We start from the raw sequence: 24,403 nt of genomic DNA, 5'->3' as shown, positions 1-24,403 counted from the left end.
GTGCCCGCTGAGCCCGCTGCCGCCCCGCAGCCCGAGCAGGAGGTGCCGGGCGCCGGGTCGCCCACCTTCGGGGGGGAGGAGGAGGAGGAGAAGGACCTGAACAAGGCGCTGGGCGTCGAGCGCTTCGAGGAGATCCTGAGCGAGGCGCACCCCCGCAACGCCGAGGAGGCCGGGCGCAGCTACGGCGAGGAGGACTTCGAGTGTGAGTGGGGGCCGGGGGGCGGCGGGGGGGCAGCAGGCAGGACCCCGACCCTGCCCTGTCCCCCGCAGACCACCGCCAGTCGTCCCACCACATCCACCACCCCCTCTCCACCCACCTGCCCCCCGACGCCCGCCGCAAGAAGGGGGCGCCCAAAAAGGGCAAGAAGAAGCACCGTCGTGCCTCCATCCCCGGCGAGACCCCCACCATCGAGGAGGCCGAAGAGGATGAGGACGAGGCGTGCGACACGGAGACGGAGCGCTCGGCGGAGGAGCTCCAGCAGCCCGGCCCCCCCGAGGCCGTGCAGGTGAGGGCAGGGCTGGGAGCGGGGGGCAGCGCTGGGGCCCCCCTGGCTCTGGGGGCTCACGGGGCGGGCGGCTGGGTGCCACCGCGGTGCCGGAGCCGGTGGCACCGGTGCCTGGAGGACACGGCTCTGTGGCAGCCGGTTCCTCCCGCGTCCCGTCGCAGTTCTTCCTGCAGGAGGACGAGGTGACCGACCGCCGGGCGGAGGAGCCGGGGACCCCCACGGCGCAGCCCGGCTCCCCCCCGCAGCCCCGAGGGTCCGCATCCCCCAGGGGCGCCCGGGCAGGCAGGTGAGCGGGGGCCGGGGCTCGGCCGGGGCTGGGGCTCTCAGGGGGTGGGCAGCCCCCTCCAGCCGCCCCACAGCGGGGCTGGGGGGGGCTCAGCTCTGGGGCGGGTGCCTTCCTCGCAGCCCCGATGAGGAGGAGGGAGGTGCGGCGGAGGAGGCGGCCGCCGCCGAGGCCGGCTCCCCCGGTCGCCCCGTGGCCAAGTCGCAGCCGGGGCACCGCAGCTACAACCTGCACGAGCGGCGGCGCATCGGCAGCATGACGGGCGCGGAGCAGGCCCGGTACCAGAAGATGCCGACGGACGAGTCGGAGGCGCAGACGCTGGCCTCGGCCGACCTGGACTACATGAAAAGTGAGTGGGGGGCACCCCACACGCCGGGGGCCGCGCCGGCACCGGCTGTTGTCATGTCTGCCACAGAGCTCCCCGGCGGGATCACGCAGCCTTCGGCACGGGGGTCCCTCTGCTCCGAGCCACCCTGGGCAGGCTGCCAGCCCACGGCTGCCCGTGCCGGGGCTCGGTGGCCCCCCCGGACCAGGGCTCCCAGGTCGCCCACCCGCCGCCATCGCTGTCCCCCCCGTCTCTGCAGGTCACCGCTTCGAGGACGTGCCGGGGGTGCGCCGGCACCTGGTGCGGAAGAGCGCCAAGGCGCAGGTGGTCCATGTCAGCAAGGACCACAAGGAGCCCAGCACGCGGCAGCGCAAGCAGGACCGGCAGCCCCACGAGGTGCCGGGGGTCCCGGGGGAGCGGCTGGGTGGGCGCGGGTGGGAGGCTGCCCGCGCACGGTGCCGCGGGAGGGTCCCTGCCATCCCGGCGCTGACCCGGCGGCGCCGGCAGGTCTTCGTGGAGCTGAACGAGCTGGTGGTGGACAAGAACCAGGAGCTGCAGTGGAAGGAGACGGCGCGTTGGATCAAGTTTGAGGAGGACGTGGAGGAGGAGACGGACCGCTGGGGCAAGCCCCACGTGGCCTCCCTGTCCTTCCGCAGCCTCCTGGAGCTGCGCAAGACCCTGTCCCACGGTAGGGAGGCAGGGATGGCCCCGGGGGACCGGGCAAGGGGGGGGTCCCCGTCCCTGCTGGCCTCAGCCCCCGCTCCCTCGCCCAGGGGCCGTGCTCCTCGACCTGGACCAGAAGACGCTGCCGGGGGTGGCTCACCAGGTGGTGGAGCAGATGGTCATCACCGACCAGATCCGGGCCGAGGACCGCGCCAACGTGCTGCGGGCGCTGCTGCTCAAGCACAGGTGAGGGCGGGGGGCAGCGACCCGCAGCGTCCCCCCACCTCCGCCGGGATCTGCTCCCCGCGGCCCCGGCGACCGTGCTCTCCCTGGCACGGCCGGCGTGCAGCGTGCCGGCGGGGGTGGCGGTGCCGGGCTGCCGGCCGCTCTCCCCCGGGGCCACCACGGGCAGCCCTGGCTTTGCCCCGCAGCCACCCGAGCGACGAGAAGGACTTCTCCTTCCCCCGCAACATCTCGGCGGGCAGCCTGGGCTCGCTGCTCGTGCACCACCACAGCACCAACCACGTGGCCGAGGGCAGCGAGCCGGCCGTCACCGAGCCCCTCATCGCCGGCCATGCCGCGGAGCACGACACGCGCGTCGACGTGGAGCGGGAGGTGAGCCCGGCCCCCGCGGCTGCCCCACGCCGGCCCCAGCCTTCCTCCCGGCCCGCCACCGCTCCTCGTCCTCGGGAGGGGCCCTGACCCCAGCCCTGTCCCCGCAGAGGGAGGTGCTCACCCCCACGCCCCCCGCCGGCATCACCCGCTCCAAGTCCAAGCACGAGCTGAAGCTGCTGGAGAAGATCCCGGACAACGCCGAGGCCACGGTGGTGCTCGTGGGTACGGAGGGGTTGGCAGGGAGCGGGGGTTCGGGGGCGGTGTGTCGGGCTCCCCCGGTGACCCCCGGTGCCCCCCAGGCTGCGTGGAGTTCCTGGACCAGCCCACCATGGCCTTCGTGCGGCTGCAGGAGGCGGTGGAGCTGGACTCGGTGCTGGAGGTGCCCGTCCCCGTGCGGTTCCTCTTCGTGCTGCTGGGCCCCAGCAGCACCCACATGGACTACCACGAGATCGGGCGCTCCATCTCCACCCTCATGTCCGACAAGGTGGGTGCCGGGCCCCCGCCGCGGCCGGGCTGGGGGTCCCCGTGGTGCTGTGCCCCCGCCGCGGCCGGGCTGGGGGTCCCCGCGGTGCCACACCGGGCGGTGGCTCTGACGCCGCCGTCGTCCCGCCAGCAATTCCACGAGGCCGCCTACCTGGCCGACGACCGCCACGACCTCCTCAACGCCATCAACGAGTTCCTGGACTGCAGCGTGGTGCTGCCGCCCTCCGAGGTGCAGGGCGAGGAGCTGCTGCGCAGCGTCGCCCACTTCCAGCGCGAGATGCTGAAGAAGCGGGAGGAGCAGGAGCGGCGGCTGCTGCTGGAGCCCAAGTCCCCCGAGGAGAAAGGTGCCGGGGGGACGGGATGGGGGACGGGGATGGCGGGGGGCGCCCGCGTGGCGGGGTCTCACCGTCCGTCCGTCCGTCCGTCCGCGGGGCGCAGCGCTGCTGAAGCTGAAGGTGGTGGAGGGCGAGGGCGAGGAGGAGGACGATCCCCTGCGGCGCACGGGACGGCCCTTTGGGGGCCTGATCCGGGACGTGCGGCGGCGGTACCCCAAGTACCTGAGCGACTTCAGGGACGCCCTCAACCCCCAGTGCATCGCAGCCGTCATCTTCATCTACTTCGCCGCGCTGTCGCCGGCCATCACCTTCGGAGGGCTGCTGGGTGAGCGCCGGGGGGGGGAACGGCACCGCCGGCAGGGGGGGACCGGTGTGGGGCACTGCACCGGGTCACTGCGGGTGCTACCGGGGCCACCCACCGGCTGTGACGCCGGGGACAAAGGGCCGGCGGGTGTCCTGTGTCCTGATGCTGTCCTGCCCGCAGGGGAGAAGACGCAGGACCTGATCGGGGTGTCGGAGCTGATCATCTCCACGTCGCTGCAGGGCGTCCTCTTCTGCCTGCTGGGCGCCCAGCCCCTGCTCGTCATCGGCTTCTCGGGGCCCCTCCTCGTCTTCGAGGAGGCTTTCTTCACGGTGAGAGCGGGGCGGGCCGGGGGGACGTTCCTGGGTGCTGGGGGGCAGGCATCGGGGGATGTCGGTGCCCCAGCCCCGCGGCCGCCCCTCCTGCTGACGCCCCTCCCTCCGTCCCTCCGCCCCGACGGCACCGGCAGTTCTGCACCTCCAACGGGCTGGAGTACCTGGTGGGGCGCGTCTGGATCGGCTTCTGGCTCATCCTCATCGTGCTGGTCATGGTGGCCTTCGAGGGCAGCTTCCTGGTGCGCTTCGTCTCCCGCTTCACCCAGGAGATCTTCGCCTTCCTCATCTCCCTCATCTTCATCTATGAGACCTTCTCCAAGCTGGCCAAGGTGAGCCGCAGGGCCGGGGCTGGTGTCCGTGGGGCCGGGGCTGGTGTCTGTGGGGCCGGGGCTGGTGTCCGTGGGGCCGGGGATGGTGTCCGTGGGGCCGGGGATGGTGTCCGTGGGGCCGGGGCTGGTGTCTGTGGGGCTGGGGATGGTGTCTGTGGGGCCAGGGATGTTGTCTGTGGGGCTGGGGATGGTGTCTGTGGGGCCAGGGCTGGAGCCTGTGGGGCTAGAGCTGGTGTCCATGGGCCTGGGGCCAGTGTCCATGGGGCCAGGGCTGGTGTCCGTGGGGCCGGGGCTGGTGTCTGTGGGGCTGGGGCTGGTGTCTGTGGGGCCAGGGCCAGTGTCCGTAGGGCCAGGGCTGGGTCTGTGGGGCTGGAGCTGGAGTCCATGGGGCTGGGGCCAGTGTCTGCCGGGCTGGGGCCGGTGCGTGTGGGGCCGGGGCCGGTGTCCGTGGGGCCGGGGCCAGGCAGGACCGTCCTGAGCACGGCGCCGCCGCAGATCTTCCAGGAGCACCCCCTGCACGGCTGCCTGCGGGCCAACGGCAGTGGGGCGGAGGCGGAGGCGTGGAGGAACGCCAGCGCGGCGCCCGCCAACGCCGCGGCCAAGGTGACGGGGCAGCCCAACACGGCGCTGCTCTCGCTGGTGCTCATGGCCGGCACCTTCTTCATCGCCTTCTTCCTGCGCAAGTTCAAGAACAGCCGGTTCTTCCCCGGACGGGTGCGTGGGGCAGGCGGGACGGCCCCGGGGTGAGCCCAGCTTGGGGGGCAGAGCTGAGCCGGGGCGGGGGGGGATGGGGGGTGCTGGGGCCGGGCTGACCCTGCTCTTCCCCCCCCCCTCCCCCAGATCCGGCGGCTCATCGGGGACTTCGGGGTGCCCATCGCCATCCTGGTGATGGTGCTGGTGGACTACGGCATCCGGGACACCTACACGCAGGTCAGCACCCAGCCGGCCCCCCCGCCCCGGGCAGGACCCCCCCACCCCGCACCCTCCTGCCTCGGTGGGACCCGGTGCTGCGGTGGGGGTCTCTCCCCGGGGGGCAGAGCCGGTGTCCCCCCCCTCAGCGCCTCTCGCCCCCTCCCCGCAGAAGCTGAGCGTGCCCAGCGGGTTCTCGGTGACGGCCCCCGACAAGCGGGGCTGGGTGATCAACCCCCTGGGCGAGAAGAGCGACTTCCCCGTCTGGATGATGGTGGCCAGCGGCCTCCCCGCCGTCCTCGTCTTCATCCTCATCTTCATGGAGACGCAGATCACCACGTGAGCGCAGCGGGGCCGGGAGGGGGGCAGGCGGGGCCCGCTGTGCCGTGCCATGCTGTGCCGTGCCGAGCTGTGCCACGCTGCGCCATGCCATGCCATGCCGTGCCGTGCCGTGCTGTGCTGTACCACGCCAGGCCAGGCTGAGCCATGCCATGCTCCAAGCTGTGCCGTGCCAAGCTGTGCCATGCCATGCTGTGCTATGCTGTGCCGCGCCGTGCCATGCTGTGCTGTGTGACGCTGTGCCGTGCCATGCCATGCCTGCTGTGCCGTGCCATGCCATGCCGTGCCGTGCCATGCCGAGCTGCGCTGAGCTGTGCCATGTCTTGCTGAGCCGTGCCAGGCTTTGCTGTACCATGCCAAGCCATGCCAAGCTGTGCGGTGCCACGCTGTGCCAGGCTGAGCTGTGCCAGGCTGAGCTATGCCACGCTGAACTGTGCTGTGCCGTGCTGAGCCATGCCAACCTGTGCCATGCCATGCCGTGCCAGGCTGAGCTTTGCAGTGCCATGCCAAGCTTTTACCACACTGTGCTGAGCTGTGCAATGCCAGGCTGAGCTGTGCCATGCCGTGCCAGGCTGAGCTGTGCCGCGCTGTGCAGAGCCGAGCCATGCCAAGCTTTGCTGTGCCATGCCACACTGAACCGTGCTGTGCCAAGCTGTGCAATGCCATGCTGAGCTGTGCCATGCTGAACCGTGCCAGGCTGAGCCGAGCCATGCCATGCCAAGCTTTGCTGAGCCATGCTGTGCCATGCCATGCCGTCCCATGCCAAGCTTTGCCGTGCTGTGCCGAGCCGTGCCGACGGTCTGCCCTTGTGCCCAGGCTGATCATCAGCAAGAAGGAGCGGATGCTGCAGAAGGGCTCCGGGTTCCACCTCGACCTCCTGCTCATCGTGGCCATGGGCGGCTTCTTCGCGCTCTTCGGGCTGCCGTGGCTCGCGGCGGCCACCGTGCGCTCCGTCACCCACGCCAACGCCCTCACCGTCATGAGCAAGGCTGTGGCGCCCGGGGACAAGCCCAAGATCCAGGAGGTGAAGGAGCAGCGGGTCACCGGGCTGCTGGTGGCCGTGCTCGTCGGTAGGTCCAGCCCTGCCCGCTGTGGGTCCCGCGTGGCCACCGGGGGCCGGGCAGCCGTGGGGAGGGGGGAACGGGCCACAGGGGCAGGGGTGCCCACAGCCCTGTCCCACCTGGCGCGGCTGTCCTCTCCCGGGGGGCACCAGTGACGCAGGACCCTCCCTGAGCCTGGGGGGTGACCGGGCAGGGAGGAGGGGGACGGGGGGCGGGTCTCAGGGCACCCCCTCCCCGGACACCACGGGTGACCCCGCTCTGTGCCAGGCCTGTCCATCGTCATCGGGGACCTGCTGCGGCAGATCCCGCTGGCCGTGCTCTTCGGCATCTTCCTCTACATGGGCGTCACCTCCCTCAACGGCATCCAGTTCTACGAGCGCCTGCAGCTGCTGCTGATGCCCCCCAAGCACCACCCCGACGTCCCCTACGTCAAAAAGGTCGGTGGGGGGTGGACCCTTGGGGGATCTCAGGGGGGTGGGACCCTCGTCTGGGGCACCCTTGGGCTGGGGGCACTGGGGCGTCTGTGTGACAGACTCTGGCAAAGCCTTTTTTTTAGGGGGTCGAGGGGATGGACGAAGTTTGGGGGGGGGACAGGGCCGTTCCCCCGGGGCACCCAGAGCCCGGCAGGGCCGTGGGCGCCGTGTCCCCGGGGTGGGGGGGTGCCGTGGTCATGGGGCGGGAGGGGGACGCAGGGGTGTGACGGCCGTCCCTGCAGGTGCGCACGCTGCGCATGCACCTCTTCACCGGGCTGCAGCTGGCGTGCCTGGCCGTGCTCTGGGCCGTCATGTCCACGGTGGCCTCCCTGGCCTTCCCCTTCATCCTCATCCTCACGGTGCCACTCCGCATGTGCCTGCTCAGCCGCATCTTCACCGACCGGGAGATGAAGTGTGTAAGTACCCACCGCGCATCCCGCCGCCGCGTCCCTCGTCCCTGCGGGCGCTGGGGGCCGTGGCGGAGGGGGAGCCCCTCGCTCAGCCCCCGTCTCCCCCCAGCTGGACGCAGACGAGGCCGAGCCCATCCTCGACGAGCGGGAAGGTGTGGACGAGTACAACGAAATGCCGATGCCGGTGTGAGCGTGTGCCAACCAGCGCGCCAGGCACGGCCGGCACGGGGCAGCAGCTGCGCAGCCGTGCCCAGCCAGGGACGGGCACCCCGTGCTCCCCGGGCCTTTGCGGGGGGGGACACCTGCCAAAGAGACGCCAGCCCCCAGCCCTGCCCCACGGGGACCCCCACACCCCTCCCTTGCGGTACGGGGCTGGGCCGGGCCTTCGGACCCCTCGGGCGCGTCCCGACCACGCCACGGGGCAGAGCCCCCCTGGTCACCCCCCAGCAGAGCTGCAGGTCCTGGCCCTGCCCCAGCCCCCCCGCAGCCCCCGGGCTCCCCCCAGACAATCAGGCGTTTCCTAAATCCCACCGGGTTTTATTTAACAGAGTAATTTAAATGGCAATAAACAGCTTTACGAGGAGCGCGCGGGGCTGAGGGGTGCCGGGGCGGTTTGGGCTGACGGTGCTGGGGGGGTGGTGAGCCGCGGGCACCCCTGCGGGCAGCAGCACCCCGGGCACCCTGCGGTGTCAGGGCCGGGGGGGCCGTGCCTGCCTGTGCCCCCGCCGGGCAGAGGGCTGGGGAGGGGGGACACGGGGGTCGCCTTGTGCCAGGGCCCAGCCCGGGTGGGGGCTCTGGGCCGGCCGCTGCCTCCTACTAATAAAGAGAATGGACTTTGCACACTTTTCACCAGTTTTATTGTAAAGTTAACCCCGCTTCCCACGCACCCCCCTCCTCCCGGCTCGGGGGGCAGCCCCCTGTGCAAACAGCCACGGCCCTGCCCGACCCGGGGTCTGCCGCGGCCCCCCCAGACCCTGCGGGACCCCACGGGGGGGGGGCCCAGACCCAGCCCTCCCTCCCAGCAGCGGTGTTGGGGACACAGGGACAGCACACCCCCCTCCCCCCCCCCCCCCCCCCAAAAGTGCCACCGGGAAGCCAGGCCAGGCTCCCCCCAGCAGCAGCGACCCCTGCACTGGGCTGGGGGCATCAGGGCCGGGGGGGGCAGCGAGGTAACCCCCCCTCCCCAGCAGCATAGACCCAAACACCCCCCTACGCACCGGTCAAGTCACACCCCTTCCCCCCGCTAACGGCAATAAATATCTCACACTACCCCAGCCCCACATCACGGGGCAGGTGCCCACAGCCCCATATCCCCTGGCCCCCCGGGATGGGGGCGGCTCCGTCTCCCACCCCAGGGGAAGGGGGCCGGCAGCACCCGCCTGCGCCCACCCCGCTCTGCCCCCTCCCTGCCCGGGGCGTCCGTCCCTCAGAAGCGCAGCTCCCTCAGCTTCTGCCGCAGGTAGTGCTTGGCCTCCTCGATGCCACTCACCTTCTCCAGCTCCGTGTAGGGCAGCTGAAAGGGGACGGGGAGAAACCGTCAGAGCAGCTCCACCACCACCTCCACCATCATCACCTCCACCACCACCACCACCTCCACCATCACCATCTCCACCATCACCACCACCACCTCCACCATCACCACCTCCACCATCACCATCTCCACCGTCACCATCTCCACCGTCACCACCACCACCGTCACCACCTCCACCATCACCATCACCTCCACCATCACCACCACCGTCATCACCATCACCACGATCACCTCCACCATCATCATCACCTCCACCATCACCATCATCACCTCCACCATCACCTCCACCACTACCACCTCCACCATCATCACCACCACCATCATCATCACCTCCACCACCTCCCCCCCACCAGCCTGTGGCCGCCCAGGACAGCCGTCCATGGTGTTGGGGGGAAGAACCGGGTCTCGGGACCCTTTCCGAGGGGGAGGAGGACAGTGCTGGTCCGTCCAAGGGGAGGGCGGGCTCAGGAGGAGCAGAGAAGCCCCAGCTCCACGTCCCGCTGACCCCAGCAGGGGAAGCTCATCCCAGGCAGGGCGCAGGGGCAGGGACGCCTCCCGGGGGAACGAGTCCCCAGGACCTGCCCGCGCTGGCTCTGCCCTCCCAGCGCTTCACCCCGGACCTGGCTGTCCCTGGAGCCAGCTGCTGCTCCGGCGCCTGCGGAGAGCCCCGTCCCCATCCCCACCGCGGCCGGGACGGGTTCGGCACACACCGGGAGGACACGCAGGGACATCACAAGCGTCACCCCAACCTTGAGCCCCAGTCGCCAACCACCGGGGAGGGATGAAGAGCGAAACCAGCCGCCCTGCCGCAGCACGGGCTGGGGGACCCCCGGGCTCCTCCACTGCCATCGGCGAGGGGCGGCAGCAGCCCCCCTCCAGGAGAAAGGGCTGCGGGAGCGAGCCGAGCCCAGGGGAGAGTTTCCCCCCCCAGAGGCCATTCTAACCCCAGGCCGCAGAGGAGCGGCGGCCGCAGGACCAGCACACCCAGAACCACCCCCCCTTCGCCCGGGGCACTGGTGCGGGGTGTGGGGGGGGAGCGGAGACCCCACCAGGAAAGCTGGGCTGGGGTCGGTCTGTGGGGCCAAGAGAGCTCTCTGCCCCGAGCAGCAAATACAACCTGGAGTTAAACACCCCCCGCAAAGGGCCACGAGCCCCGGGCAACCCCGACCACAAGCCCTGGGCAACCGCGAGACAGACGCACCCACAGCGGTGGGAGCAGAGATGGGCCCTGTCCCTCCCCTGGGTCCTGCTCTGGGGACAACGTGGCAGGCACTTTTCTAAAAACACAGTCTCTGAAAATGCCCGTCGACAGTTCCCGACCCAGGGCTTGTTCCCGGCAGTGACACCCGGCTCCAGCCTCCCACCGCGGCTGCGTCCATCCCCGTGCGGCGCTGGGAGCACAAACGGCCGGGGAAACGGAGCAGCCCCGCACCGCTGCAGCCGTGCGGGATGCACAGAGACGCTGAGGGGCTGGAACATCTCTCATGGAGAACGGCTGAGGGATTTGGGGCTCTTCAGGCTGGAAAAAAGACGGCTGAGGGGGATCTTATCAACGCTGATAAATACTGAAAGGGGGGGTGTCAGGAGGATGGGGCCAGGCTCTTCTCAGTGGTGCCCGGGGACAGGACAAGGGGTAACGGGCACAAACTTGACCATGGGAAGTTCCACCTCAACACGAGGAGGAACTTCTTTCCCCTGAGGGTGGCAGAGCCCTGGCACAGGCTGCCCAGAGAGGTGGGGGAGTCTCCGTCTCTGGAGACATCCCAACCCCGCCTGGACGCGTCCCTGTGCCACCTGCTGTGGGTGACCCTGCTCTGGCCGGGGGTGGGACGGGATGGGCTCCAGAGGGCCCTCCGAGAGCCGGTGCCTGGGACAGGGCAGGGGGAGGCTCGGTGCCGCTGGCCTGGCCCTCCACCGCTCAGGGGAACTGGGAGAGCGGAGCCCTGGAGCGGCGGCGCTCGGGAAGAGCCTGGGAGCAGGGCTGGAGCCTGGCCGCCCGAGGAGAGGTGGGTCAGGCAGCACTCCCTGCCTGGCAAGGGGTGGTCCGCTACACCAGGAGCATCCAAGGCTGCTGGGAGAGGCCCTGCCACCCCTCAGGAGCTGCAGATCGTGACACACAGGAGTTTGCCAGCCAAGGAGGAAGCCTTTTCTCACCGGCTCGTTGAGAAACGGGGCTAATAGTAGGCACCGGGAAGGGACAGGGTGGGAAAACTTGGCACAGATGACACGGGGCCTCCGCGGAAAGGCTGGATCCTGACGTGGGTGCCACACAGGGTCCAGGACCTGTTTGCGACCATCACGGATGAGCAAGTGGGACGGGGCACCCAGACGAAGAGCAGGCTGCCAGGACAGTCCCACGCAGGCCGGGGAGGAGACGGCTGCTAACCCTGCCCGGGGAGGAGGAACCGAGTCCTCCGGCCGCAGTGGGGCTGAATCCAAGGTTTCTGGCAGTTCTGGTACGGAGCCACCTCCTTCCACTGCTTCACGCTCCTTTCCTCACTGCCCAGCTCGGCGGGGTCTGCTCCGCAGGGGCCTCACCATTCCGACACTACGGAAGGATCAACAGCACGGAAAGCTCCTTCAGACAGGCTGGGAGTGAGCAGTGCCAGAGCCAGGACAGGGTTTGTGGGAACATCTGAGACCTGGCCGTTATTCAGCGCAGGATCCTGGGAAGGAGGGAGCGTGTCCTTACCTAGAAACTTCTGAGGGAGAAGGGCTGGCTGTCAATAAAAGGGAAAAGAGCCAGGGAAAAGAACATCGACCTTGGGAAGGGCTGAGACCGGCGGATCTGTGGGCAGAGCAGAGGGTCCGAGGCAGGCGACCCTGCACCGGCACTCCCCGCCCTGCCAGAAGGGTGGAAGCACCGGGCAGCTCCCACCGCAGGACAGAGACAAGGAAGGGTGCGGGTAGGAGACCCGGCGATGGCCGCTGCAGCCGCGGCGGGCAGCCCCTGCTCCCTGTGCCACGGAGGGAGCAGGCTCTTGGCAGGACGCCCCGTGCAGAGGCTCTGACAAACCCCCCCGGTACCAGACCGGCAGCCCCCAGGAGGAGCAGGGCGCTGGCACGGCCGCGCAGACATACCCAGACAGCTTAGCGGCGTGCCAGGCACGCGGGGCAGCCCAGCGCCCATCGGGCAGGCACCCGGCCACGGACGGCCGAGACAAGGCCCTAAATTAAATGTAAGGAGGGCTGAGCTGCCAGGCTCAAAGAGCTGCGAACAGGGGCACGATGCCCAGCTGGACCAAGCCTCAAGCGCATACCCCAGGAGTCAGGCTGGGGCCAAGGCCGTTTAGTGTCCTCGTTAGTGACTTGGGCGACGGGAGCGAGCGCATCCCAGCGAGGCCGCGGACAGGAGAGAACGGGGAGGAGCGGCACACGTTCCTGGAGGAGGCTGGAGAAACGGCCCCGGGCAGGGAAGGGCCAAGTCCTGAGCCCGGGGAGGAATAACCCCGTGCACCAGGTGGAGGGAGCCGATCCTTCTCTGCCGCTCAGCACCGGTGGGACACCTCTCAGTGTCCATGCACATACCGGAGCAAGCCCAGTGCAGGGCCATAGCGATGATTACGGGACTAAAGCATGCGATACGCGAGAAGAGGTTGACAGAGCTGGAGAAGAAAAGGATCGGAACATCTTATCTACGTGTACAAATACCCGACGGGAGGTGGTAAAGACAGAGCCAGACTCTTAGCGGTGCCCAGCGACAGAGAGCGAGGCGAGGGCACTAACCTAAACTACTGGAAATCCCATTTAAACTGCAGAAAAAGCTAAGCGCACACATCCCAAACGCAGGAAAAACCTCTGTTCCTGTGAGGGTAAAGCAGCACCGGCCTTGAGCCTGGAAGAGGTTACCCAGACAGCACCCCACCTCCGAGACATTCCCCACTCGACTGGACGCGGCACCAGCAGCCTGCCCTGCGTGAGCCGGGGCCGATCTCCAGGGGCCCTGCCAACCCCAGCTACCCTGCCGTTCCGTAACGGCGTCAGAAGAGGAGGAAATAAACCTCAAACGAGAAGAGCGAGAACAACCACCGAGCTGTGAAGCAGCTTCAACTCAGGAGGAAGCTGAACCGCCTGGGGTTTGTCATCTTAAAAGGGTGGCCAAAGGGAAGAGACCTCTGGAACCACAAGCAGAGGAGGTGGTAACCACAGAGCTGCTCTTCACTCCCTGCCGGCACCGGCCCCGCGGCGGCTGACCAGGCAGCAGGTGTAATGCAAACAGAACGCGCTGCAGGTACCACTGCCTGGAGCTTGCTGGCACCGACCACTGCACGCGTGGGAGAAAGAACAGGCTCAAAGAGGAATAAAACGCTCACGGAGAAGAGGTCCATGGCGCGGTTAGACACGGCTGCCCAGACACACGCTGCGGGGCAGGAGCGCTCGGACTATCCGTGCCATACGTTATCCACTCCCTGCGCATTTCCTAACGATCTGCTGCTGTCTGCTGCCGGAGGGGAGAGAGGGGCTGGGACCAGAGCGCCTGCTCTCAGGCACCCAAAGGAGCCAACGGCACTGGCGGCTGCACGGCCACGGGGCACGCTGGGCCGAGGGAGGGAAGAGCTCCTGCAGCCGCGCTCATGCGGGTCCTGACACCCAACGGCACGCTGCCGATGGAGCGCCGGAGCCTGCGCACACCGGGAGCAGAACGCTTTCGCTTATCTGCACCCCTGCCCGTGCCGCCTCGTGCCTCAGAGACCCGCTGGGCTGCTGCTCTGCGGGTTCAGCCTCCCGCAGCAGGGGCGCAGACCCCAGTGGTAACCTGGGCCGGAGCCAGCGGGGGTGAGGGCTATACGGGAGCCCGGCGAGGGTGAGGGCTATGGGAGCCGGTTAGAGACAGGACACGGACCCCCCAGCTGGGCCAAGCACAGGGTGAGCTCAGTCCCCGGCCGCGGCGAGCGCACTGGGCACAGGGCAGGGGCGGCTCTCAGACAGGGTGGCACAAAGCCGGGAGCGGAGGCAGCTGTGCCCTCAGCCGAGGGCATCCCCGAGCCCAGACACGCGGTCAGAGCTGGCGGCGGGCGCTGGGGAGCCCTCCTCCGTGTGACAGTGCTGCTCAGCCCCACCGCTGGTGGGGGACGCGGCCGGCCCCGGGCAGCCCATCCCGAGCTCCGGCAGGAGGGAGACCCAGGGTGCACGGCGCAGAAGAGCCGGTCCTGCCCCTCTGCTCTGCCCTTGGGGATCTCCAAGGAAATACCACAGCTCAGTCACAGGACCGCCGAAGCTATGCGTAAACAAAGGGCTTCTGGACTATGTACGTTGCAAATTATGAAATTAGGAGGAGCTTCGTGTTGGCACGCTGGGCTGCCAGCAGCAGGGGAGGTAAGAAGCTTTAAGAAATGGTTATGGGACTGCTTGGTAGATCTACGACTGTAATTCAGGTGACCCCTGAAGTGGAGAAGTAAACAGGGATAAGAGGCCTGCATTTCTGAGTTGTTTTCCTCAGGAAGATCTATCCTCCAGCTAAAAATCACCGCACAAATAGTCTTGTAGAAGCTGCACACCTTAAAACAACATCCGAAGTTTCCAAAAAATCCTGAAGACAATTGCGGAGGCGGCGGTGAAGCCTCCAGGGCTCCTCCGTTCGCAGTTCTCGCCACAGACCAGCCAGAGGCTGCAACCAAAGAGGCCAGGGCTCTGGAACAGGCACCGACGGGAGGTTCACCGGGCCTGGCCTCCACCTGCAGCGGCCAGAGGCACACGGCAGCACCGACAGCCAGCACCGCAGCGTGGGGTATCAGGCCGAGCTATGTCTCCCCTTGATTTTCCACCCCGAGCCCCACGCGACTACCGACACGTCTGCCGGGCCCAGGCTGAGCCAGCTTCCCCGTCTCCCTGCCCTGCCCAGCGCGGGGGTCCGCTCTGTAGGAGGGATTCCCGCAGGACCAGCTCGCAGAGGGGCCAACCCCTCGCCCGTGCTTCCCCCCAGGGCACGGGGCTGGTACCAGCCACCAGCCGTCCGGAAAAAACTCTTGGGGTGGGGGAGGGCAGAAAGGAGCCGTGAGGATGAGTCAGTGCTTCCTCTCTGAGCAGCAAGTGTGGAAGGACGGCTCCGGTCGGGAGTGTTTACAGCGGGGATGCCAGCTCTCCAGCCCGCCCGGCTCGCTGCCCGCGGGGAGGAGGGGAAGGGAAGGGCGCAGCCCCCCCAGCAGCTTACCTGAACCAGACAGTAGCCCAGCAGTCGCAAGTGCCTGTCCCTCATGGCTCGCGAGCCCACCAGTATGTCGGAGTTCTGGCAGTAGTGCCATTTGTCGTTGACCGACAGCACCACCCTGCAGGGGACACAGCGGGGCAGGAGGGCAGCGTTACCCCCCGACACAGACCCCGCGGGTGGGACGTCACCCCTGCCCGGTCCCCCAGCACCCTCCACCTCCCCGAGCCCAGCTGGTGGCAGGGGCAGCCGTACCGGGACAGGACGGCGGGGACAGGGCTCTGCCACCGGGCACCCGACTGGGTGGGGGGGAACTGGGGACGATGGCCAGGGCGGGCAGGAGCTGGAGCCAGTGTCAGTGCAGGCCCGGGGCGGCCATCCTGCCGAAATGGAGTGGGGACAGGGACCCTCTCTGCTCCGTACCTCTGAATCTCTTCGGCTCCCTGCGGCCCATCGCCGGGCCCTCGCTTGGGGCTGGGCCGGCACGGAGAGGGCGGGGGGCAGGCATCCTCGCCGGGCGGTGGGCTCCTCTCCTCCGTCTCCTCCTGGGCCTGCTCCCCCTGGAAGCAGTTGTGATCGTGGCCGGGGCAGCCGGCGGCGGCCTCCTCCTCCTCCTCCTCCAGAATCTTGCCGATGGGGAACTGGAAGAGGGTGGCTGCGGAGGTGCCCCGGGGGGAGCAGTCGGGGGTGCCGGCCGGCTGCGCGGAGAGGCACTCGGAAGGGCTGCTTAATGTGGAGCTGCCCTGGCTCTCCAGGGAAGATTCTTTGCTCAGGCCGCAGTAATAGTCCGAGGGGGGCTGGTAGCAGGGGCCCCCCGGGGCAGGGCACAGCGTGGGCAGGAACCGCCCGGCCAGGTTGTTCTCCCGGGCGCCCGGGGGGCTGCTCGGCGTCTCTGGAGCGAACGGGGCAAAGTCCTGCAAGTCCGAGGTGAGGGCCAGGACGCTCGAGCGCAAGGAGATGGCGGCAGAGGACGTTGTAGTGTGGGCAGAAGGAGCCTTGGAAGCTGCAGGGACACGGGAGAGAGGCAGCACGGTGCCCGAGCGGTTAATCCACAGCAGGAAGTCTGCGGAGAGAGAACACGGATCAGCACCGGGCTGGAGACCCCCCTGCTGATGGGACATGAGCTCGGGGAGCCCATGTACCCCAGGGTGGCAGACTGTGCCCAGCAGGCGGGAGTGCAGAGGGCCCCCCCCCGCTGCACTGGCCCAGCTGAGCCCCCCTGCGGCGGGGGCAGCTCAGGGAGTGCCGGGGGAAGGCAGCGTCATGGGGAAGGGGGCGACAAAGCAGCCGAATCTAGTTCTTCCCTGAATAACCCCCCACCCTCGGGCCTCCCCCCAGCACCCAGGCAGCCGCAGGGCTTCTGCTGCACCCACAGCCCCCCCAGTCCCAACGGGCAGCCCCCTCCCCGGCTACCTGTGCAGTATCCCGGGGGCAGCACCTCGTCCTGCCGATAGCACTCCTCTCCCACCAGCTGCCGCAGGGCCTCAGCCACCAGCCCCTTGTAACTGCGGGGACAAAGAAGAGTCAGGGACGTGGCAGGGAGGGCCCCCAGCCTGCCCCCTCGGGCACTGCCCACCCGCGCTCTCCCTCCGAACACATCTGCGCAGAGACGTGAAAGCCCCTGGGAGCAAGAAATATGGAGAGCCTTGAGCTTTGGGCTCTGCTGTTTGGGGCAAGGAGGGGACACGCTTCAGCTCATTCAGTGGAAAAGCTCCCTCCCGATATCGCGGCACCAACAGCACGTTATTCTTCACCGAAGGGGGTGTCAAGCACTGGAACAGGCTGCCCAGGGAAGTGGTTGAGTCACCACCCCTGGAGGGATTTAGGAGACGTGCAAGCGTGGCGCTGAGTGACACAGAGTAGTGGTGGGCTTGGCAGCGTCAGGTTTACGGTCGGACTCGATGCCCTTAAAGGCCTTGTCCAGCCTAAACGGCTCTAGGATTCTGTACTGCTCCCCTACAGGCTTCGGAGCTCACACACGGGCCTTTACCCCGGCACCATCCTCAGCTGGGATCCTGCCAGAACAAGGTCACCCACGCGTGTCCCAGACCACAACGCCTGCCCACTTGCAGGGGACAGGCAGTGGGGTGCCCGGCGGAGGCCACCGCGCCCCCAGCCACGCTCTCCCCCCGGGGGCTGCCCTCCCATCCCCTCCCCAGCCCGCCGCCCGCCGCTGACCTGTACTTTCTGTTGGCCTCGTCGGCCGTCAGGGCGTGCTCGAACATGAGGACGCGGTAGCGCGGGTCGAGGCGCGGGCCGCTGTAATCGCGGAACTCCAGCTCCACCGCCGCGTCCAGCAGCGAGAGGTAGCGGCGCACAATCAGCGCGTAGGGGCTGCCTGCGGGGAGAGGAGGGCTGGGTAGACCCCCGCAGGACCCCCTCCTCGCCCAGCCACGCTCCCGAGGGGACTGACCACCAGCAGGGTGCTCCTGGGCGGGGGGGGTGTGTGTGTGTCTGTTCTGCCCAACGGTTTCAAAACCCACCTCCACCCCAGTCCCAGCTTTAACGGTTGTATTTACCCCAGAAAAGGCCTGACATACTCATAACATTGGTGATGAAGGCTGGGGAGAAGACTTGGTGCAGGACGGTCTGGGGGAAGTGGCTAAGCTGAAACATGGACATGAGGATGTTGACGGTGGCCAGGGGTGAGCTGCCAGCTTTCTGCTCCAGGATGGCCTCCAGCTTGGGGAAGAGCTCGCTGTGGTTGGATGGGCGGTAATTCATGCGGCTGAAGGGAAACACCAGCTTCTGGATCACCTGCAGGCAGGAGGAGAGGCAGTCGGGCCGGGCCAGGATCGGGGCACATCCCCGCCGGTCCCCAGTGAGATGCCCCATCCTGGTGGCAGAGAAGGGACCTGGTTTCCCCCAGTGCCGGGGCAGCCCCAGGGCCAGCCCCAGGCTTCCCTCGCAGACGGGGGCAGACACTCACCTTGCTGTCGAGCTGCTCCCCGCGCTTCAGGAGGAAGTTTGCGATGGTATCGAGCAGCCGTGGCTCACGCAGCCGGTGCCGGGCCACGTACTTTGCAATGAGGGCCATGGTGTAGGGGGTAAGGTTCTCCGCCTTCCTGGGGAGCCACTCTGCACAGAGCAAACCACAGCGGGGCACCCGTCAGAGAGGCCTGGCTCTGTCCCAGCTGCAGCTCTCCAGAAGCCACTACAGCCTGGGCAGGAAAGGCAGCGCAGGCAGGTGGGGGATGACAAGACCCGGGTAGCAGAGCCATCTCTCCTGAAACCCAGGCGGCTTCCAAAAATCATCAAGTTACGAGGCTTGTGAGAAGCTGGGGCAGATTCCCACCCCGTGCAGCCAGAAGGCACGGCTGGAACGTGCACAGAATGGGGGCCCTTCTGTAGAACCCCCACCGAAGCCAACCCGGAGGTGAGGCAGGCTCACAGCCCCTGGGAGCGCTCGGCTGGGAAGCCAGCAACAGGGCGGCCGTAACGCAGAGCACCTCCTGCTCCAGCCCCACCGCTGCAGGCCCTGGTGCTCAGCAAGGCCCCAGCTGGTGCCGTCACAAACCCAGGTGTCCTCTGGGGCCAAGAAAGGAGGCTCCAAGGCTGCCGAGTGCAGGGACAGAGCCCAGCGCACCCCGCACCGTGGGCAAGGCTGGGACCCTGCCCGGGCAGACCCTGCCCTCACCTGCCATACTGCGGATGAATCGCTCTTGGCGGTTCTCGTAGAAGAGCTGAGAGCTGAAGATGGCCTCCAGGGCCTTGTTGTTCGCCTCCTGGGCGCACAGAGCCAGCATCTCGTCCAAGAGGGCCAGCTCGTGCTCCCGCATGGCACTCACTTGCCCCAGCGTGTGCCTGACGAGGCGCAGGATCTTGCGGTTGTTGATGAGCTGCTGGTCGGAGGCCGGGTGTCCCTGCAGCGCCTGTGCCCGCAGCCGGTAGTAGGAGAGGAGCAGGAAGAGGGTCTGGGGGTGCCGCTCCTTCTCCAGGTGCCGCTCCAAACTGCTGAGGCACGACTCGACCAGGGGGTGGGGGCTGGACGGGTGCAGCCTCATCACGCTGCTGAAGACCATGGAGACGTCCTTCTGGTTGAAGCGGCCCAGGCGGCTCCGGGATTCGTCCTCCAGCACTCGCACCAGCGGCGATTCCCCAGGCAAACCTGCGACAGGGAAAGGATTAGGGACGCCCGGACCCCACCTCGTGTCTTCTCTAGGCCCGACCATCCTCCTAAACTCAGGCACGAGACCACAGCCGGAGAAGGACGGGTTTGCCGTGTCGGTGATCAAACCAAAGGTGAGAAAGGGAACGAGGAGCGGTTTGGCAAAGCCTGACCAGAACATCAGGGCATCCGCACCACGGAAAAGTTGGATTATTCCCACCCACTCAACCAAAGTCCTTTAGTTCATCCGCAAAAACAAGGCTTATTTCTTAAGTCTCAAACTCCTTAAAGATAAATAATACACCTCAAAAAGTACTTGAAAGAAAAGTTTTGGTTGGAAAACAAATAAGACATCAACACATGACCAAAATAAAACCTGCCCCTGTATGACAGGAATTAATCCCTTCACATTTCTGCCCTGCTCCCATTTTCTAGTTTAGCTTCAGTCTTTCAAACTCGGCTCCTGAGGAAAACACTTTCCTCCAACTCGGGACCTATTATTCAACCACGCAAAGACAAGGGGCCAGGCGCACAGCACGGTTACGAAAAAAGGCAAAGGCCATCCTTCGCGTGTCAGGAGCGATATTTTCAGGAGATGCATGAAGCATTATGCACTGTATGAGGCCCTGGTAGCCCACTGCTCTCCTAAGCCAGCTGACGAGACTTCAATTTTCAAAAGGGCTTTAAAGCAACTAAGGCAGCATGGGGCGAGTTACTGCGTTTTATCATTAATCAAAAATCAGTCAGAAGGTGGAAAGTGAAGAATTAGTCTGAGCAGTTGCTTTGTTCCTGAAAAAAGGCCTCAAAAAGGCGGGTTAGCACTTTTATTAATGAGCGGGTAAGCGTGGTGAGCAGGGAAGGGCGACTGACGGAGAACAAAGTGTGGGTCAAAACCAGAGCCGGCCGGGGGGAGCCCAGCTGAGGGGAGAGGCGCCTGGCAGCCCAGAGTTCAGTGTCAACAAACACCAGGCGCCGCGAGACAGAGCGGGGAAGAGCAGGAACTTCTTCCCTCCCCTCTTCAGGGGGATCTAGAGTTACTGCATCAACCCACGGCCGGCACCGGGCGTCTCCGTACGCGGCTCAGCCGAGGTCTCAGCCCAGCGTGCAGCTGCGGTGGGGAAGAAGAAAGCAAACAGGATGGCAGGAGCCGTGCGTGTGGGACAGGGGAGTGCAGGGCTGGGGGGAGGCAGGGAGGGCAGCCACCGGGCGTCATCCCCTTCCTCGCAGAGGCAGAAACCGCAGGGCCCCAGCCCAGCGATGGGGGAACCCCCAGGGACAGGGCCCGCCCAGAGGCTGCTGCTGCGCAGGAATCCAAACCAGCCTGAACCTTTTCTCCTGAATATCAAACACACGGGGCTCGTGGCTGGCAAAGGGTGCAGCCAAGCCCTCGCCTCTCACGCCTTGACGCTCAGACGTTTGCTGGTTTTCAGGGATTGGGACAAAACTCAAGGAGTGGTGTATCCCGATCCCACTAGGCAGCGCTGGCCACTCTTTGGGCTGCCCGTTGGGCCAACGTGCCAGAACTGCAGGCAGCCAAGCCCCCCCCGAGCAGGCAGCCTGCCTGACTCCCTTCCTGCTGCATACCCCAGCAGTGCCGCCGCCTCCTCCTCCGAAGGGCATGGCTCCCTCTGCCGCAAAGCCACAATCACACGTAAATCCACACACAAGCCCAGACACCAGTTCTGATACACCCTTCCTTCTTCCGCGGCAGCCAGACCGGCAAGCTCTCCTTTCAGCTCACAAACCCAAGCGCCGGCCCGTGTCCCGCTGCCCTGCCCGCCTCCCCCGCCTGCTGCGGGCACCGGCAGCCCGGGACACTCACCCAGCGCGGCAGCGGCGTACAGGCAGTTGACAATGCTGAAGTTATCAAACTTGGAGCAGCCGCTGATGATGGCCTGACAGAGAGTCTGAAACTCTGGCTGCTCCAGCATCTGGCCGGGCCCGCGGCTCTCCCCGTTCACCGTGGCCTGGCCCTGCTGCTGCTGCAAGAGCTGGCCCAGCTTGTGCAGGGCGATGGGGTAGTGGCTGGCAGACACCTTGCTGGGGTTCTGCGTGACCCACCGCAACACTTCCCCCACGCTGCGCGAGCGCTCTATCAGACGCTTCATTGTGAAGAAGGTGTCATAACTCATCTTCTCGTGGATGAAGTTCCAGCTCTTCCTCTTGCCATGGCCTCGAGTCCTGTAGGCGTCCGGGGGAAAGGTGTGCAGCAGCCCATGGCCGTAGGGGTCCAGGGGGAGCAGCACAGCCCGCCCCTTCGCCTTGCCTGCACAGTAGCAGGCGGGATACATCCCGGCCCCGCTCCGGTCACCAGCAGCCAGGCCCTGCAGGACGCCAGGCCGCACGCTCTCCCGGGTCAGAGCACGGAGCCATGGCAGCAGGCGCAGCATGGCGAGGGCAGGGCGGCTCGAGAGGCTTTGGAGAACCGGGAGACCCTGGGGACGAGAGCGGGGGTGAGTGGGGCGACGAGCTCGTGCCTCTGGGACAGCTGGAGCCAGCGAGGGACGCACAGAGCCCAGGCTGGGACCCCCCCCCGTGCCGGAGTACCAGCCCCGCACAGGCCCTGTTCTGGAGTCTCCCTGCGCACGGAGATCCCCTCCGGCACAGGGACCCCCGCCCTGTGCTCCCCCGGCCCTCACAAGCCCCGTTGTCCCGGGATCCCCGACCCGCACAGGGCCCCCCCCACCGATGTCCCCTGGCCCACCCCCCTCTCCCCCCTCCCGGGGCCCCGGCTTGATCAGATCCCCGTGTGGTACCGGGGTCCTCGGGCCGCCCCAACCTTCGCCTCCCTCGGTACCAGCACCCCCCATCTTCCCCTCCCCCGGTACCGGCACTCCCGGGCCGCCCCGATCTTCTCCTCCCCCGGTACCGGGACCCCCGGGCGGCCCCGATCTTCTCCTCCCCCGGTACCGGGACCCCCGGGCGGCCCCGATCTTCTCCTCCTCGGTACCGGCACTCCCGGGCCGCCCCGATCTTCTCCTCCCCCGGTACCGGGACCCCCGGGCGGCCCCGATCTTCTCCTCCTCGGTACCGGCACTCCGGGCCGGGCCGCACTGGGCCCGCGCCCCCCGGCTCACCCAGGCCCCATCCCCAGGGTCCCTCATCCCCACCCCTCCCTCCGGCCTAGACAGGCCCCGCGGTGCCCGGCCCGCTCCCCCCGCGTCCCGGCCGTCCCCCGTCCCGGCCCTACATGGCGCTGGCGGCCGCGCTGGGACCCGCCGCCGCCCCGGCCGCTCAGCGCCGCCCGGACACCGCGTCCGCCATCTTCCCGGCAGCCCCGCCGGGCCGAGGCCGCGGCCACGCCCCCCGCGCGGCTCACACTTCCGGGGGCGGGGCCGGGCGCTGCAGCGGCGTGCGTAACGCCGTATGCAAATAGCCGCTCCCCGTCCGCCAATGAGCGAGTGCCTCGCCAAGGGGCGGGGCGGCTCTGCCGGCGCAGGCGCGCTGCCGCCCTGCGGAACGCGTGGCCCGAGTAGGCCCCGCCCCCGCGTCCCACCCACCGTCGCGCGGCCCCGCCCCCTGCCCGGAGCCCCTCCCACCTCCCGATGCCCCGCCCCCTGCCCGGAGCCCCGCCCCTCCCGTACCCTCCGGCGCAGCGGAGCCGGGAGGCCGCGGCCGTTCACAGTCCTTTAATCGTCACAGAGCGGGGGGAGCGCGGCCCCCCAACCGGCACCGGCCCCCCCACCCACCGCGGGGTGGCAGCCCCAGCCCCGGGGCAGCACAGGCCCCGTCCCGGGCAGGGCACGGGCAGCCCAGGCAGGAGCTCCCGTGCATGGAGCTGGCTGTGGGGCATGGCAGCGGTGGGTGGACGCTCCGTGCAGGGCCGGGGGGGCACCAGGGGGGCACTGGGACCCCCCCCGAGGTAGCACAGCACTGGCTGCAGTCCCGGTGGCAGCGCTGCCTGGCCCGGGAGCCCCGGGACACAGCGGCGGGCAGGCTGTCTGTCTCCTGCCCGGACACCCGCTCGCTCGGGCACGCAGCTCCGGGGGGGGGCACAGTCTGCGGGTGCACCGGGCAGACGGCACCCGGGACTGAGTCCGTTCTGCGCTTGGCGGCTCCGTCCGGGGCGCGGGCTGTGCTATCTGCGGTACATGGTGAAGGCCACGAAGCTGAAGAGGAGCGTGAGGCCGGCCAGGAAGGTGGTGGCGGTGGCGGTGAAGACGTGCCGGTACTGCAGCTGGAAGTACCAGAGGACGGCCAGCATCAGGACGAAGAGCGGCAGGACAAGGCTGCCCACGTCAAGGGCGGCATGCGCAGGGTCGGCAGAGGCGCGGGGGCCGGCGGGCACTGGGGCCGAGCTGTGCGGGGAGATGTGGCAGTGCAGGACGCTGTTGTGGGCGAGGTGGAGGGCGGCCAGGCTCTGGGTGTCATCGCGCAGCAACTGGCCCTGGTAGATCAGCCGCACTTGCTGCTCCTGTCCGGGGAAATAGGCCCTTGGGAGGAGGACAGAGAGGGAGACATCACACTGCAGGCCAGGACACCGTCCCCTCCATTCACCCCCCAGGAGCAGGCCACCAACGCTCCCCCTGACCACCCTGTGCCCCTACTTTGCCACCAGTGGCCCCCGACATGACCAGCAGTGAAGGTGTCTGCCACGACAGCCCTGCAGAGAGTGGCACAGCGCTCCAGGGAAGGGAAGGAGCTGCCAGAGAGGTTCGGGAACCCCCTTGGCAGCCGGGGGAGAAGTGGCCTGCCCCATCCCTCACCTCTTCAGGGCCCCGACGGTGTCACCAGGGTGCACCCGGGCCAGGCGCTCCGTGTCGTTGAGGAACTTCAACCGCAGCACCATGGTGGGCTCGGCGGAGCCGCCGTCCCCCTCACCGAGAGGGCTCTGTGGGGGTGCGGGGCCGGCCCGGGGCCGCAGCCCCGCCGCCAGCCCCCCGGCCCCATCGGGGGCCGCTCCGTCCGCCGCCGCCGCCGCCGCAGCGGGGGCCTTTTGCTCGGCGGGGGTCGGTGCGGCGCTCGGGCCCTCCTCGGGCAGCGGGGCGGCGGCGCGGGGCGGCGCGGTGGGCTCGGGGGCGCGGGTGGAGGCCCAGGCCAGCCCCAGCACCACGGCGACCAGCAACAAGGCGAAGAGCACGGTCACCTCATCGCCTACGCCCTCGATCAGCGCCATGGCGGCGAAGGCGACAACCGGCTAACGACCTGCGGCCATAGAGCGGCGACCTCAACCCGCCGGGACGCGGGCGACCGGAGCCGCCGCCGGTCCGGGCCCCTCACCTGCCGCCATCGCGCCGCTTCCGCCTCGCCGC

General features: G+C 68.1%; 3 protein-coding genes across 6 annotated transcripts in view; 1 reads left to right on the top strand and 2 right to left on the bottom strand.

Moving 5' to 3' along the window:
* The window catches only part of SLC4A2 (solute carrier family 4 member 2), an 18,363-nt gene extending 10,156 nt beyond the window's left edge, over positions 1 to 8,207 (top strand). For all 4 annotated transcript variants that reach the window (XM_074573736.1, XM_074573737.1, XM_074573738.1 and 1 more), the window contains 21 exons: positions 31 to 202; positions 271 to 506; positions 668 to 792; positions 912 to 1,138; positions 1,374 to 1,510; positions 1,622 to 1,802; positions 1,888 to 2,023; positions 2,209 to 2,392; positions 2,500 to 2,614; positions 2,692 to 2,876; positions 3,006 to 3,219; positions 3,314 to 3,535; positions 3,695 to 3,843; positions 3,981 to 4,175; positions 4,671 to 4,889; positions 5,016 to 5,105; positions 5,257 to 5,423; positions 6,240 to 6,493; positions 6,752 to 6,921; positions 7,200 to 7,373; positions 7,477 to 8,207. In XM_074573736.1, the coding sequence (XP_074429837.1) occupies positions 31 to 202; positions 271 to 506; positions 668 to 792; positions 912 to 1,138; positions 1,374 to 1,510; positions 1,622 to 1,802; positions 1,888 to 2,023; positions 2,209 to 2,392; positions 2,500 to 2,614; positions 2,692 to 2,876; positions 3,006 to 3,219; positions 3,314 to 3,535; positions 3,695 to 3,843; positions 3,981 to 4,175; positions 4,671 to 4,889; positions 5,016 to 5,105; positions 5,257 to 5,423; positions 6,240 to 6,493; positions 6,752 to 6,921; positions 7,200 to 7,373; positions 7,477 to 7,557 (3,633 nt within the window). In that variant the 3' untranslated portion in view covers positions 7,558 to 8,207. The remainder of the gene's footprint in view (positions 1 to 30; positions 203 to 270; positions 507 to 667; positions 793 to 911; positions 1,139 to 1,373; positions 1,511 to 1,621; positions 1,803 to 1,887; positions 2,024 to 2,208; positions 2,393 to 2,499; positions 2,615 to 2,691; positions 2,877 to 3,005; positions 3,220 to 3,313; positions 3,536 to 3,694; positions 3,844 to 3,980; positions 4,176 to 4,670; positions 4,890 to 5,015; positions 5,106 to 5,256; positions 5,424 to 6,239; positions 6,494 to 6,751; positions 6,922 to 7,199; positions 7,374 to 7,476) is intronic.
* On the bottom strand, positions 8,116 to 22,944 carry FASTK (Fas activated serine/threonine kinase). Its single transcript, XM_074573387.1, has 11 exons — positions 22,841 to 22,944; positions 22,342 to 22,603; positions 20,974 to 21,586; positions 18,681 to 19,151; positions 17,973 to 18,121; positions 17,584 to 17,800; positions 17,222 to 17,381; positions 16,457 to 16,548; positions 15,467 to 16,106; positions 15,050 to 15,164; positions 8,116 to 8,880 (listed from the first exon to the last, which is right to left on the bottom strand). The coding sequence occupies exons 1-11, from the start codon at positions 22,942 to 22,944 to the stop codon at positions 8,794 to 8,796; spliced, it is 2,910 nt and encodes a 969-aa protein (XP_074429488.1). The 3' UTR covers positions 8,116 to 8,793.
* TMUB1 (transmembrane and ubiquitin like domain containing 1) lies at positions 22,766 to 24,403 on the bottom strand. The gene is made up of 2 exons (XM_074573397.1): positions 23,858 to 24,403; positions 22,766 to 23,584 (listed from the first exon to the last, which is right to left on the bottom strand). The coding sequence occupies exons 1-2, from the start codon at positions 24,265 to 24,267 to the stop codon at positions 23,230 to 23,232; spliced, it is 765 nt and encodes a 254-aa protein (XP_074429498.1). The 5' UTR covers positions 24,268 to 24,403; the 3' UTR covers positions 22,766 to 23,229.

Source organism: Larus michahellis, chromosome 2 (genome assembly GCF_964199755.1).
Source record: "Larus michahellis chromosome 2, bLarMic1.1, whole genome shotgun sequence".
In the NCBI taxonomy this organism is placed as follows: Eukaryota; Metazoa; Chordata; class Aves; order Charadriiformes; family Laridae; genus Larus; species Larus michahellis.
Note: the sequence above shows the minus strand (reverse complement) of the source record. Positions and strands in the feature narration are given on the sequence as shown.